This window comes from Tachyglossus aculeatus, unplaced genomic scaffold, assembly GCF_015852505.1.
Source record: "Tachyglossus aculeatus isolate mTacAcu1 unplaced genomic scaffold, mTacAcu1.pri scaffold_203_arrow_ctg1, whole genome shotgun sequence".
Taxonomy (NCBI): Eukaryota; Metazoa; Chordata; class Mammalia; order Monotremata; family Tachyglossidae; genus Tachyglossus; species Tachyglossus aculeatus.
In genome coordinates, this window is record NW_024044919.1 from 1 (window position 1) to 15,755 (window position 15,755).

Consider the following 15,755-nt stretch of genomic DNA (forward strand, 5'->3'; position numbering starts at 1 on the left):
TGAGAACTCACCTCCTCCAGGAGGCCTTCCCAGACTGAGCCCCCTTTTTCCTCTCCTCCTCCCCATCCCCCCGCCTTATCTCCTTCCCCTCCCCACAGCACCTATATATACATTTGTACAGACACATTGCTTTATTTTCCTTGTCCATATTTATTATTGTATTTATTTTGTTAATGATGCTCATTTAGATTTAATTCTATTTGTTCTGATGACTTGACACCTGTCCACATGTTTTGTTTTGTCGTCTGTCCCCTCCTTCTAGACTGTGAGCCTGATGTTGGGTAAGGACCGTCTCTACATGTTGCCAACTTGTACTTCCCAAGCGCTTAGTACAGTGCTCTGCACACAGAAAGCGCTCAATAAACACGATTGAATGAATGAACAAATACGACTGAATGAATGAGACTCCTTCTGCGTCACCCTAACTCATCATCATCAATCGTATTTATTGAGCGCTTACTATATGCAGAGCACTGTACTAAGCGCTTGGGAAGTACAAATTGGCAACATATAGAGACAGTCCCTACCCAACAGTGGGCTCACAGTCTAAAACGGGGAGACAGAGAACAAAACCAAACATACTAACAAAATAAAATAAATAGAATAGATATGTACAAGAAAAATAAATAAATAGAGTAATAAATATGTACAAACATATATACATACATACAGGTGCTGTGGGGAAGAGAAGGAGGTAAGATGGGGGATGGAGACGGGGACGAGGGGGAGAGGAAGGAAGGGGCTCAGTCTGGGAAGGCCTCCTGGAGGAGGTGAGCTCTCAGCAGGGCCTTGAAGGGAGGAAGAGAGCTAGCTTGGAGGATGGGCAGAGGGAGGGCATTCCAGGCCCGGAGGATGACGTGGGCCGGGGGTCGATGGCGGGACAGGCGAGAGCGAGGTACGGTGAGGAGATTAGAGGCGGAGCAGAGCGGAGGGTGCAGGCTGGGCTGTAGAAGGAGAGAAGGGAGGTGAGGTAGGAGGGGGCGAGGTGATGGAGAGCCTTGAAGCCCAGGGTGAGGAGTTTCTGCCTGATGCGCAGATTGATTGGTAGCCACTGGAGATTTTTGAGGAGGGGAGTAATATGCCCAGAGCGTTTCTGGACAAAGATAATCTGGGCAGCAGCATGAAGTATGGATTGAAGTGGAGAGAGACACGAGGATGGGAGATCAGAGAGAAGGCTGATGCAATAGTCCAGACGGGATAGGAAGAGAGCTTGAATGAGCAGGGTAGCGGTTGGGATGGAGAGGAAAGGGTGGATCTTGGCAATGTTGTGGAGCTGAGACCGCCAGGTTTTATCAATCAATCAATCAATCAATCGTATTTATTGAGCGCTTACTATGTGCAGAGCACTGTACTAAGCGCTTGGGAAGTACAAATTGGCAACACATAGAGACAGTCCCTACCCAACAGTGGGCTCACAGTCTAAAAGGGGGAGACAGAGAACAGAACCAAACATACCAACAAAATAAAATAAATAGGATAGAAATGTACAAGTAAGATAAATAAATAAATAAATAAATAGAGTAATAAATATGTACAACCATATATACATATATACAGGTGCTGTGGGGAAGGGAAGGAGGTAAGATGGGGGGATGGAGAGGGGGACAAGGGGGAGAGGAAGGAAGAGGCTCAGTCTGGGAAGGCCTCCTGGAGGAGGTGAGCTCTCAGCAGGGCCTTGAAGGGAGGAAGAGAGCTAGCTTGGCGGAGGGGTAGAGGGAGGGCATTCCAGGCCCGGGGGATGACGTGGGCCGGGGGTCGACGGCGGGAGAGGTGAGAACGAGGTACAGTGAGGAGATTAGCGGTGGAGGAGCGGAGGTTGCGGGCTGGGCAGTAGAAGGAGAGAAGGGAGGTGAGGTAGGAGGGGGCGAGGTGATGGACAGCCTTGAAGCCCAGGGTGAGGAGTTTCTGCCTGATGCGCAGATTGATTGGTAGCCACTGGAGATTTTTGAGGAGGGGAGTAATATGCCCAGAGCGTTTCTGGACAAAGATAATCCGGGCAGCAGCATGAAGTATGGATTGAAGTGGAGAGAGACACGAGGATGGGAGATCAGACAGAAGGCTGGTGCAGTAGTCCAGACGGGATAGGATGAGAGCTTGAATGAGCAGGGTAGCAGTTTGGATGGAGAGGAAAGGGCGGATCTTGGCAATGTTGCGGAGCTGAGACCGGCAGGTTTTGGTGGCGGCTTGGATGTGAGGGGTGAATGAGAGAGCGGAGTCGAGGATGACACCAAGGTTGCGGGCTTGTGAGACGGGAAGGATGGTAGTGCCGTCAACAGAGATGGGAAAGTCAGGGAGAGGACAAGGTTTGGGAGGGAAGACAAGGAGCTCAGTCTTCGACATGTTGAGCTTTAGGTGGCGGGCGGACATCCAGATGGAGATGTCCTGAAGGCAGGAGGAGATGCGAGCCTGGAGGGAGGGGGAGAGAGCAGGGGCAGAGATGTAGATCTGGGTGTCATCAGCGTAGAGATGATAGTTGAAGCCGTGGGAGCGAATGAGGTCACCAAGGGAGTGAGTGTAGATTGAGAACAGAGGGGGACCAAGCACTGAACCTTGGGGAACCCCCACAGTAAGAGGATGGGAGGGGGAGGAGGAGCCTGCAAAAGAGACTGAGAAAGAACGACCGGAGAGATAAGAGGAGAACCAGGAGAGGACGGAGTCTGTGAAGCCAAGGTCAGATAGCGTGTTGAGGAGAAGGGGGTGGTCCACAGTGTCAAAGGCAGCTGAGAGGTCGAGGAGGATTAGGACAGAATATGAGCCGTTGGATTTGGCAAGCAGGAGGTCACTGGTGACCTTTGAGAGGGCAGTTTCCGTGGAATGAAGGGGACGGAAGCCAGACTGGAGGGGGTCGAGGAGAGAGTGACGAGTGACTGGAGGGGGTCGAGGTTTTAGTGACGGCTTGGATGTGAGGGGTGAATGAGAGAGCGGAGTCGAGGATGACACCAAGGTTGCGGGCTTGTGAGACGGGAAGGATGGTAGCGCCGTCAACAGAGATGGGAAAGTCAGGGAGAGGGCAAGGTTTGGGAGGGAAGACAAGGAGTTCAGTCTCCTTGTCTTCAGGCTCCTAGTTCCACAACTTACGTCCAGACCTGTAATTTATTTATTTCTACTAATGTCTACCTCCCCCTCTAGACTGCTAGCTCGTTGTGGCCAGGTACTGTGTCTCATATTATTGTATTGTACTCTCCCAAGCGCTTAGTACAGTGCTCTGCACATAGTAAGCGTTCAATAAGTACGCTCGACTGACTCCTGCTCGAAGCCCCATCCCCACCACACCCTCACCAATAGGCGCGCCGGAAGCGGGACGTACCGCCTCCCCCGGGTAGTTCCACTGGAAATCGACCAGCTCGATGTCCAGGACGGAACAGGTGACCACGATGGTTTCGCCTGTCTTGTATACCGTCTTCGGGGCCTCCATCTCCAAGACGATCTCCTGGGAGACTGCAGGCGAGTCAGGGAGGTCAGGAATGGGCAGGGGAATCACCAACCCAGTCTCTGCACGGTGCCCAGCCCGGGGCCCCATGGGGGCCGGACCCAGCCAACTGGCCAGCAAGAACGCCGAACCAAGGGGTCCCCAAATAACTGTGGGATTTTTTAAGCACTTCCTAAGTGCTTAAGCGCTGGGGTAGATACAAGCTAATCGGGTTGGAAACAGACCCCATTCCACATAGGACTCACAGTCTTAATCCCCACTTTTACAGTTGAGGGAACTGAGGCACAAAGTAGTGAAGTGACTTGCCCAGGGTCACATAGCAGACAAGTGACAGAGCCAAGATTAGAATCCTGGTCCTCCTGAGTCCCAGGCCCGGGCTCTATCCACTAAGCCATGCTGTTTCTGGCGCAGACCCACGCCACCTGGGACTCATGATTTCTGACAGATGGGGAGAGGCAAGGTTATTGGCCCCATTTTACAGATGAGGAAAGTGAGGCTCGGAGAGACTTAAGTGACTGACATTCAAGGTCACCCAGCAGTCCAGGACAGAGCCGGGACTAGAAGTCAAGAGTCCTGGCCACCCAGGTGCCCTGCCTCCCTGAATTCCTCCCACGAGCAGGTGGCCCCAGGGAACTGTCCTCCCCTCAGAGAAAGAAGCGGTGGCCCTCCGGGAGGACGCTCTCGGCTCTCCGGAAAAGGGACCGAGTTCGCCGGGCCTCAGGTGCTCAGGGAATCTCCCGCCAGGGACGGCACGGACTGACCGGGGGCAACAGGGATACCTCGCAAGGTGTGGACGTTAAACTCGGGGGTCCGGAACTTCCTGCCACGGATGGTCGTCTCACACGTGTAGGACCCCGTGGCGAAGTGACCCAGGAAGCCTCTGCGTCGGTCGTAGGTGGCAGAGACCTCCTTGCCATCGCTGGCGTGCAGGGTCACCTGCGCCTGCGGGTCGGTGGGGCGACAGGGGATCACGGTGGAATTGCCTTCCTCCACGACGATGAAGCGGTCGACCATGACGGAGGGCACAAAGGTGACGTCAGGGTCTGAGGGGGGAATGGTGACGATGAAGGTATGTGTTAAGTGCTCACTGTGTGTCTGGCACTGTTCTAAGAGCTGGGGTCGATCCGGGCTAATCAGATTGGATGCAGTCCCTGTCCCACATGGGAACCCCAGTCCTGATCCCCTTTTTACAGATGAGGTAACTGAGGCAGAGAAGTGTCTTGCCCAAGGTCACACGGCAGACAGGTGGCAGAGCCGGGATGAGAACCCAGGTCCTTCTGAGTCCCAGGCCTGTGCTCTAGTCATTAGGTCACGCTGTTTGAACTGAGGGGTTGGTTTGGCGGGGATGTCCGGGGGTGGAGGAGGGACGGAGGGCATGCAGAGAATGAAACTGTCATCACCACCAAGGAGTGGGGACTGAGCGCCTGCTGTGGGGAGACGGCTAGCCTGGACAATTGCTGAGGGCAGAGTGCTGGACTAGATGCCTCACTGTGTGCGAAGCACTGAACTGAACGCCTGTTGTAAGAAGAGTGCTGAGCTGGGCACCTGCTGTGGATAGAGTGCTGGGCTGCGCGCTTGCAGTGGGCAGAGCGCTCGACTGAATGCTTGCTTTGGGCAGAGAACTGGGGTGGGTGCCTGCTGTGAGCTACATTCAGGAGGACAACCAGCACAGGGTTCCTCCGTGGACTCAGATCCTCTGGAGTTCCCCATCTCCACTCTGGATATTAATAATAACAATTATGAAACTTGTTAAGCGCTTCCTATGTGCCAAGCACTGCTCTAAGCGCTGGTCAGACACATGTTAATCAGGTTGGACGCAGTCCCCGTCCCATATGGGGCTCATACCCTTCATCCTCACTTTACGGATGAGGGAACTGAGGCCTGGAGAAGTAACTCGCCCAAGGTCACACAGCAGACATTAGTACAGTGCTCTGCACACGATAATCGCTCAATAAGTACGATAGAGCCCACTGTTGGGTAGGGACCGTCTCTATATGTTGCCAACTTGTACTTCCCAAGCGAATAGTACAGTCCTCTGCACACAGTAAGCGCTCAATAAATATGATTGATTGAATGTGGCAGAGCCGGAATTGGAACCCAAGTCCTTCTGACTGCCCTTCACTGGCAGAACAGCCCCCCGCCATTTCTGTAAGGGGGCCGGTCCAAACCCCAACCACGGATCTCCCCTTCCAGCGCCCCCGGATGGAAGCCATGGTCACTTCTCCCCTGCCCCAACGGGCCCACCTGCCCACGGGGGCCTCCCACACGCACCAGGCACGTAGACGTAGATATTCCGGCCTATGATCCCGGTCCCCTGGGCCTGCGTGTCGTTGTAGTAACAGGTGTAGAGGCCTGTGTGCACGGCCGAGGCGTTGGCCACCTCCAGCACGGACAGGAAGTTGCTGCAGTTGTTCTTCTCACTGCGGATGGCCACGCCGGAGCTCTCGTCATCCAGCGTGGGGAACCGCCAGCTGATCTCGCTGTCCCCGGTGCACCACAGGGAGAATGACCTGTTCAGGGGCAACACCAGCTCCTCCTCGTTCGGCGTCACGGCGGGAACCGGGGACTGGAAGGCTCCACGTTGCAGACCTGAGTGGGGGGAAGCCAGTTGGAGCCGGTCCAGTCTGACTGGACCCTCCGCAGGGGGCGTCCCATCCTTCAACTTGGGGGCTTCCTCTTTGGGGGATCCCCCAGACCTCCCCGAACAACGGCTATTGCGCTCAAGACCTCCCCCTCACCCGGTTCTGCAACTCACAGCCTTTGCTTTCCGGAATCTGGGTTGGGGCACCCCATGTTGGCCCTGGGGAGCCAAGGACCCCTGGGTTCAGCCCAGGGAGCTGTGACCAGTAGCTGGGCCTGGGTAATCCGACCCTGGGACCCCCTCCAGGAGCAAGCTCAGCCTCAGAGAGCCCACCCTCACCCTATCCCTCACCCCCAGAGCCGGGCCCCTCTCTTGACAGAAGGAAGTCATGGAAATTCATTTGGGTCACTAGGGGTAGCCGACACTCACTCCTGCCGGGAACCAGTGGCCGGGGGCAAACTCAAGAGTTGGTTTGGCCCTGTCGGTGGGGAGGGGGTGGGGGGGGGCGGGCTGCCACGCCTGGCAGAAGGAATGAGGGGGAGAGGAATCTCCCATTCCCCTGAGGCAGCTGAGACAGAATCCTGTCCTCTCCCCTGACCCACACTCAGTGGAGTGTCAATGGGGACCCTCTGCCCTTGGGAGCTTGGGGCCAAACCAGTCTTTTTTTTCTCCCTTCCCCAGGTGGTACGGGGGTGAGGGGCAAGGCCTGGGATGCGAGAGCAGGGCCATATTGGGAGATGAATCCCCCCCCCGACAACTATCATCACTTTGCTGGGTTGGATTCCTGCAGACCCCTTGGGTCTGCACACAGAAACATCTAGAAGTGGGGGAGGATTCTGCCTCCCCTCAACTCCTGGCTCTGAAGGGAAGTGATCCAAACGCCCTTCATGAATCCAACCTCCCACCCTTCCCTCCTCGACTGTCTTTGGCCTCTGGATCACCTCCCCTTCCCCAGCCCCAGGGCTAGAGGGGGTCATGGGCCTTACCTGACAGCAGATACCCCAAGACCAGGAACGTCCATGGGAAAGGACCCATAGTTGACAGAGAACTGGGGGAACCAAGACAAGTCAAAGTCAGAACGAGGGTTGGGGGTTTAGGTTCCATTGAGCCCACTCTCAGCCGACCCTGACCCCTCTCGGGCTGTCCTGTCCCAGTCTGAGAAGCTGGTTGGATTCCACTCCAGCCCTAGGGATACTGTTGAACTTTCCTCCCCCTTCCCAGGCCTCTTTCAGGCCCCTTCCCAGACCACCACCACCCCGCCCCACAGAGGGGCCCTGCGCCATCCCAGATTTCCATTTCTAATCAACACCGGGATGATCCAACCCGTGTCCCCCGTCTCCACCCCCACAACGGAAGGTGACCAGCGGGGAATGAGCCAGCTAGGAGCTGACCACATCCCTTCCATCGAAGACAAACGTCTTCCTTTTCCCTTTGATATCGCCCTCCCGACTCACAGGCACCAATAATATTAATAATTGGGATACGTGCTTACTATGTGCCAAGCACGGTGCTAAGTGCCAGAGTAGATACAGGATAATCTGGTTGGATACATTTGTGTGTAGCTGAAAAAATCCCAGCCACTACCCTCTCTCTCTCCCTGCCACTCTCCCCAACTCTTCTGGACTGTGGCTCTTCTAGCCTGTGAGCCCACTGTACTAAGTGCTTAGTACAGTGCTCCACACACAGTAAGCGCTCAATAAATATGATTGATTGATTGATTGATTGTTGGGAAGGGATTTGTCTCTGTTGTCGAATTGCAATTTCCAAGTGCTTAGTACAGTACTCTGCACACAGTAAACGCTCAATAAAAATGATTGAATGAATGAACTCACTCTCTAATAATGATTAGAGAAGCAGCGTGGCTCAGTGGAAAGAGCAGGGGCTTTGGGGTCAGAGGTCATGAGTTCAAATTCCGGCTCTGCCAACTGTCAACCGTGTGACTTTGGGTAAGTCACTTAACTTCTCTGTGCCTCAGTTACCTCACCTGTAAGATGGGGATTAAGACTGTGAGCCCCCACCCAGTAAGACAACCTGATCACCTTGTAACCTCCCCAGCACTTAGAACAGTGCTTGGCACATAGTAAGCGCTTAATAAATCCCAGCCCGTGGCTCAGTGGAAAGAGCATGGGCTTTGCAGTCAGAGGTCATGAGTTCAAATCCCGGCTCCACCACAAGTCTGCTGTGTGACCTTGGGCAAGTCACTTTACTTTTCTGAGCCTCAGTTACCTCATCTGTAAAAATGGGGATTAAGACTGTGAGCCCCACGTGGGACAACTTGATCACATTGTATCCCCCCAAGCGCTTAGAACAGTGCTTTAGAGAAGCAGCGTGGCTCAGTGCAAAGAGCACAGGCTTGGGAGGCAGAGGTCATGGGTTCGAATCCCACCTCCCCCACATGTCTGCTGTGTGACCTTGGGAAAGTCACTTCACTTCTCTGTGCCTCAGTTCCCTCATCTGTAAATGGGGATTAAGACTGTGAGCCCCACATGGGACAACCTCATCTCCTTCTGTTCCCCCCAGCGCTTAGAAAAGTGCTTTGCACATAGTAAGCGCTTAACAAATACCAACATTATCATTATTATTATTATTATAAATGCCATCGTTATTATTATTATTATCACTATGGTGCTTGTTAAGCACTTACTATGTGCCAAGCACTGTTCTAAGTGATGGGATAATTACACGAGTTTATTAGATTGGACACAGTCCCTGTCCCACACGCAGCTCACAATCATCCGCTATTTACAGATAAGGTAACTGAGGCCCAGACAAGCAAAGTGACTTGCCCAAGGGCACACCGCAGATGTGTGGTGGGGCCGGGATTCGAACCCACATCCTCAAACTCCCAGGCCCATGCTTCTCTCTTTCTCACACTAATCTCTCTTTCTCATGTTCATCTCTCTCTCATTCATTCAATCATATTTACTGAGCACTTACTGTGTGCGGAGCACTGTACTATGCGCTTGGCAAGTCGGCAACAAGTCGGCAACATATAGAGACGGTCCCTACCCAACAACCGGCTCACAGTCGAGAAGGGGGAGACGGGCAACAAAACAGAACATGCGGACGGGTGTCAAGTCATCAGAATAAATAGAAGTAAAGCTAGATGCACATCGTGAACAAAATAAATAGAACGGTAAATATGTACAAGTAAAATAAAGTAATAAATCTGTACAAACATATATACAGGCGCAGTGGGGAGGGGCGGACGCACCCCTCGCCCGGCTGGCCCTCTGCGCCCACTCTGGTCTCCGCTGCCCAGACCCGCGGAGGCGGAGGGGGGTATCCTGCCGAGGCCCGACTTTGAGGTTCGAGGAACTAGCAGATCCACACTGCACCCAGACAATTCCTCTCCACGCCCTTCAAATGATAATAATAATAATAATGGCATTTATTCACCGCTTACTATGCGTATTACTAGTACTAATGATGACCTTTATTAAGCGCTTACTACGTGCAAAGAACTGTTCTAAGCGCTGGGAAGGTTACAAGGTGATCAGGTTGGCCCACGGGGGGCTCACAGTCTTCATCTCCATTTTAATAATAATAGTAATTATGATGGCCTTTATTAAGCGCTTGCTATGTGCAAAGCACTGTTCTAAGCGCTGGGAAGGTTACAAGGTGATCAGGTTGTCCCATGAGGGGCTCACAGTCTTCATCCCCATTTTAATAATAATAGTAATAACGATGGCCTTTATTAAGCGCTTACTACGTGCAAAGCACCATTCTAAGCGCTGGGAAGGTTACAAAATGATCAGGTTGGCCCACGGGGGCGCTCACAGTCTTCATCCCCATTCGACAGATGAGGGAACTGAGGCCCAGACAAGTGAAGTGATTTGCCCAAAGTCTCACAGCTGACAATCGATCAATCAATCAATCAATCGTATTTATTGAGTGCTTACTGTGTGCACAGCACTGTACTAAGCGCTTGGGAAGTACAAGTTGGCAACACATAGAGACGGTCTCTACCCAACAGTGGGCTCACAGTCTAGAAGGGGGGTGACAGAGAACAAAACAAAACATATTAACAAAATAAAATAAACAGAATAGATACGTACAAGTAAAATAAATAAATACATAGAGTAATAAATACGTACAAACATATATACATATATACAGGTGCTGTGGGGAAGGGAAGGAGATAAGGCGGGAGGGATGGAGAGGGGGACGAGGGGGAGAGCAAGGAGGGGGCTCAGTCTGGGAAGGCCTCCTGGAGGAGGTGACCTCTCAGTAGGGCCTTGAAGGGAGGAAGAGAGCTAGCTTGGAGGATGTGGGGAGGGGGGGCATTCCAGGCCAGGGGGTGTATGGCGGATGTGTAGCGGGCCAAAAGCGAGGAAAATTGAGGAACTAGATGTTCCCCAATACTGCAGGTGCGAGATCCAGTTTTTCTTCATAAAACCGAGTAACTAAGCAGAAGCCATCATGAGGTAAAAATTAAAGGGTTCTGCTGAAGCGGTAGGAAGCCGAGACTAGATGGCTACATCTTCCCCCCTCCTAAAGATGATTTCTTACTTTGTCATTGGCAGGCATTGACTTCAAACGTTTGTCTGTGGGGTGTGATGAAACCAATCCAATAATCTGTTTTTACCGCCCAACTCCTCCTCTACACTCCTTGTGGGCAGGGGTCACATCTACCAACTCTGTTGTAGTGTACCCTCCTGAGCGTTTTGTGCGGGGCTCTCCACGAAGCAAGCGAGCGCTCACTACATACCAGAGATCGATAGATAACCACTGATAGATAAGCAGTATGGCATAGGGATAGAGCACGGGCCTGGGAGTCAGGAGGTTTGCTGCCATTTGTCTGCTTTATAGGGATAGGGCACGGGCCTGGGAGTCAGGAGGTTTGCTGCCATTTGTCTGCTGCATAGGGACAGGGCACGGGCCTGGGCATCACAAGGTTTGCTACCATTTGTCTGCTGCATAGGGATAGGGCACGGGCCTGGGAGTCACAAGATTTGCTGCCATTTGTCTGCTGCATAGGGATAGAGCACCGGCCTGGGAGTCACAAGATTTGCTGCCATTTGTCTGCTGCATGACCTTGGGCAAGTCACTTAACTCCTCTGTGCCTCAGTTCCCTCATCTGCAAAATGGGGATGGAGAGTGTGAGCCCCACGTGGGATAGGGAGAGGGTCCAACCCAATTTGCTGGTTTCCACCCCAGCTCTTAGAATGGTGCCTGGCATGCGGTAAGTGCCTAGCAAACAAATAATAATAATAATAATAATAATAATGATAGCATTTCTTAAGCGCTTACCATGTGCAAAGCACTGTTCTAAGTGCTGGGGAAATTACAAGGTGATCAGGATGTCCCACGGGGGGCTCACAGTGTTCATCCCCATTCTATAGGTGAGGGAACTGAGGCACAGAGGTGTCAAGTGACTTGCCCAAAGTCGCACAGCTGACAAGTGGCGGAGCTGGGATTTGAACCCATGACCTCTGACTCCAAAGCCCGGGCTCTTTTCACTGAGCTACACTGCTTCTCATACAAGTACCACATTATTATTATAATCATTATTATTAGTATTATCATTAAGCACTTGGTAAGTACAAGCTGGCAACACGTAGAGACGGTCCCTACCCAACAGTGGGCTCACAGTCTAGAAGGGGGTGACAGAGAACAAAACAAAACATATTAACAAAATAAAATAAATAGAATAGATACGTACAAGTAAAATAAATAAATAAATAGAGTAATAAATACGTACAAACATACATACATATTTACAGGTGCTGTGGAGAAGGGAAGGAGGTAAGGTGGGAGGGATGGAGAGGGGGAGGAGGGGGAGAGGAAGGAGGGGGCTCAGTATGGGAAGGCCTCCTGGAGGAGGTGACCTCTCAGTAGGGCCTTGAAGGGAGGAAGAGAGCTAGCTTGGAGGATGTGGGGAGGGGGGGCATTCCAGGCCAGGGGGTGTATGGCGGATGTGTAGCGGGCCAAAAGCAAGGAAAATTGAGGAGCTGGATGTTCCCCAATACTGCAGGTGCGAGATCCAGTTTTTCTTCATAAAACCGAGTAACTAAGCAGAAGCCATCATGAGGCAAAAATTAAAGGGTTCTGCTGAAGCGGTAGCAAGCCGAGACTAGATGGCTACATCTTCACGCCTCCTATAGATGATTTCTTACTTTGTCATTGGCCGGCATTGACTTCAAACGTTTGTCTGTGGGGTGCGATGAAACCAATCCAATAATCTGTTTTTAACGCCCAACTCCTCCTCTAAACTCCTTGTAGGCAGGGGTCACATATACCAACTCTGTTGTAGTGTATCCTCCCGAGCGTTTTGTGCCGGGCTCTCCAGGAAGCAAGCGAGCGCTCAGTACATACCAGAGATCGATCGATAACCATCCACAGATAAGCAGTAGGGCATAGGGATAGAGCACGGGCCTGGGAGTCAGGAGGTTTGCTGCCATTTGTCTGCTGCATAGGGATAGGGCACGGGCCTGGGAGTCAGGAGGTTTGCTGCCATTTGTCTGCTGCATAGGGATAGGGCACGGGCCTGGGAGTCACAAGGTTTGCTCCCATTTGTCTGCTTCATAGGGATAGGGCACGGGCCTGGGAGTCAGGAGGTTTGCTCCCATTTGTCTGCTGCATGACCTTGGGCGAGTCACTTAACTCCTCTGTGCCTCAGTTCCCTCATCTGCAAACCTCTGACTCCAAAGCCCGGGCTCTTTACACTGAGCCACGAAAGGCACTGTTCTAAGCACTGGAAAGGTTACACGGTGACCAGGTTGTCCCACAGGGGGGATCACAGTCTTCATCCCCATTTGACAGATGAGGTTACTGAGGCCCAGAGAAGTGAAGTGACTTGCCCAAAGCCACAGAGCTGACAAGTGGCGGAGCCGGGATTTGAACCCATGACCTCTGACTCCAAAGCTCTTGCCACTGAGCCACGCTGCTTCTCTTCAAACCGTGCTCAGCGCTCAGAAAGGTGCTTGGCACATAGTGAGCGCATACAAATACCATCATCATTGTACATATTCTACTTATTTTATTTTAATATGTTTGGTTTTGTTCTCTGTCTCCCCCCTTCTAGACTGTGAGCCCACTGCTGGGTAGGGACCGTCTCTATATGTTGCCAACTTGTACTTCCCAAGTGCTTAGTACAGTGCTCTGCACACAGTAAGCGCTCAATAAATACGGTTGAAGGAAATCATTATTATTATATTATTCAAAGGCTCACTGAAGGCACCCCTCCTCCAAGAGGTCTTCCCCGATTGTGACACTTTTCTTCCTCTCTCACTCCCTTCTACATCACCCTGATTTTTGATTTTTCAAAAATCACCCTCCCTTTGATTTTCCCCCGTCTCCACCCCACAGCACTTCCGTCTTTATTTGACGTTTTATTTCTTTATATTGACGTCCGTTTATTGCGATTGAAGTCTGCCTCCCCCACCTATAGACTACGAGCTCCTTGCGGGGCATTGTCTCTCTTTATTGCTGTACTGTACTTTCCAAGCGCTTAGTACAGTGCTCTGCACACAGTAAGCGCTCAGTAAATACGATTGAGTGAATAGAAATACAACTTGTACTTCCCAAGCGCTTAGTACAGAGCTCTGCACACAGTAAGCGCTCAATAAATATGAATGAATGAATAATAATGATTACGATGATATTTGTCAAGCGCTTATTATGTGCCAAGCACTGCTCTAAGCACTGGGGTGGATACAAGGTAATCAGGGTTCATTCATTCAATCGTAGTTATTGAGCGCTTACTGTGTGCAGAGCACTGTACTAGGCGCTTGGGAAGTCCAAGTGGGCAACATATAGAGACGGTCCCTACCCAACAGCGGGCTCACAGTCTAGAAGGGGGAGACAGAGAACAAATCAAACCATATTAACAAAATAAAGTAAATAGAATAAATACGTACAAATAAATAAATAAAGTAATAAATCCGTACAAACATATATACATATATACAAGTGCTGTGGGGAGGGGAAGGAGGTAAGGCAGGGGGGATGGGGTGGTTGTCCCTACGGGGGACTCACAGTCTTCATCCCCATTTTACAGATGAGGTAACTGAGGCTCAGAGAAGTGACTTGTCCAAGGCCACACAGCAGAGATGTGGCGGAGCAGGGATTCGAACCCATGGCCTCTGACTCCAAAGCTGGAGCTCTTTCCACTGAGCCATGCTGCTTCTCTTCCTTGCACTTCCCAAGCACTTAGTACAGTGCTCTGCACACAGTAAGCACTCAATAAAAGGACTGACTAGATGAATGAATAATAATGATTACTATGGTATTTGTCAAGCACTTACTATGTGCCAAGCACTGCTCTAAGCGCTGGGGTAGATACAAGGTAATATCAGGTTGTCCCAAGGGGGAGCTCACAGTCTTAATCCCCATTTAACAGATGAGGTTACTGAGGCTCAGAGAAGTGAAATGACTTGCCCAAGGTCACACAGCAGACATGTGGCAGCGCAGGGATTCGAACCCATGGCCTCTGACTCCAAAGCCCGAGCTCTTTCCACTGAGCCACGCTGCTTCTCTTACTTGAGCTTCCCAAGCGCTTAGTACAGTGCTCTGCACACAGTAAGCGCTCAATAAAAGGACTGACTGAATGAATAATAATGACTATTATGGCATTTGTCCAGCGCTTACTATGTGCCAAGCACTGTTCTAAGCGCTGGGGAGGATACAAGGTGATCAGGTTGTCCCCCGGGGGGCTCACAGTCTTCATCCCCATTTGACAGATGAGGTCACTGAGGCACAGAGAAGTGAAGTGGCTTGCCCAAGGTCACAGAGCAAACAAGTGGCAGGGCCAGAATTAGAACCCACTTCCTCTGATTCCCCAGCTGGACCTCTTTTCACTGTCAGCCAGTTTTCAGTATTGATTGAGCACTGACTGTGTGCAGAGCACTATACTAAGCGCTTGGAAGAGTACAATCATCATCAATCGTATTTATTGAGCGCTTACTGTGTGCAGAGCACTGTACTAAGCGCTTGGGAAGTACAAATTGCCAACATATAGAGACAGTCCTTACCCAACAGTGAGCTCACAGTCTACAAGGGGGAGACAAAACCAAACATACTAACAAAATAAAATAAATAATATAAGAGAAAAGGGGGAGATAGACATTGATAGAAATAAATTACAGATACGGATGCAAGTGTCACGGGGCTGGGAGTGAGGATCCATTCAATCGTATTTCAATCGTATTTATTGAGCGCTTACTGTGTGCAGAGCACTGTACTAAGCGCTTGGGAAGTACAAGTTGGCAACATAGAGAGACGGTCCCTACCCAACAGTGGGCTCACAGATGAATAAAGGGAGCACGTCAAGGTGACACAGAAGGCGTCTTTCAGTGGCTCAGTGAAAAACAGCACGGGCTTCGGAGCCAAAGGTCATGGGTTCGAATCCTGGCTCCTCCACTTGCCAGCTGTGGGACTTTGGGCAAACCATTTAACTTCTCTGTGCCTCAGTTCCCTCACAGGTAAAATGGGGATGAAGACTGGGAGCCTCACTTGGGACAACCTGATCACCTTGTATCCTCCCCCGGCGCTTCGAACAGTGCTTTGCACATAGTAAGCGCTAAATAAATGCTGTTATCATTATTAATAGAAAAAACAAATTACAGGTACGGATGCAAGTGTCGCGGGGCTAGGAGTGGGGATGAGTCTTTCATGAGGAGTCTTTCATTCCTTCGATCCTATTGCTTGCCAAGCTGCTTCGCAGTACAGTACTTAGTCCAGTGCTTTGCACAACGTTGGCGCTCAATAAATACGACTGAATGGATGAAACGGCTGCACATT

General features: G+C 51.3%; 1 protein-coding gene across 1 annotated transcript in view; it reads right to left on the reverse strand.

Annotated features, from left to right (window-relative positions):
- Positions 1-3,233: 3,233 nt before the first annotated feature.
- Positions 3,234-15,755, reverse strand: part of LOC119923599 (platelet-derived growth factor receptor alpha-like) — a gene marked incomplete at its 3' end in the record, with an annotated part of 94,002 nt that continues 81,480 nt past the window's right edge. The window contains exons 4-7 of the mRNA XM_038742937.1: positions 6,998-7,059; positions 5,702-6,019; positions 4,210-4,473; positions 3,234-3,438 (exon numbers count right to left, since the gene is read on the reverse strand). Of these exons, the coding sequence (XP_038598865.1) occupies positions 3,234-3,438; positions 4,210-4,473; positions 5,702-6,019; positions 6,998-7,059 (849 nt within the window). The remainder of the gene's footprint in view (positions 3,439-4,209; positions 4,474-5,701; positions 6,020-6,997; positions 7,060-15,755) is intronic.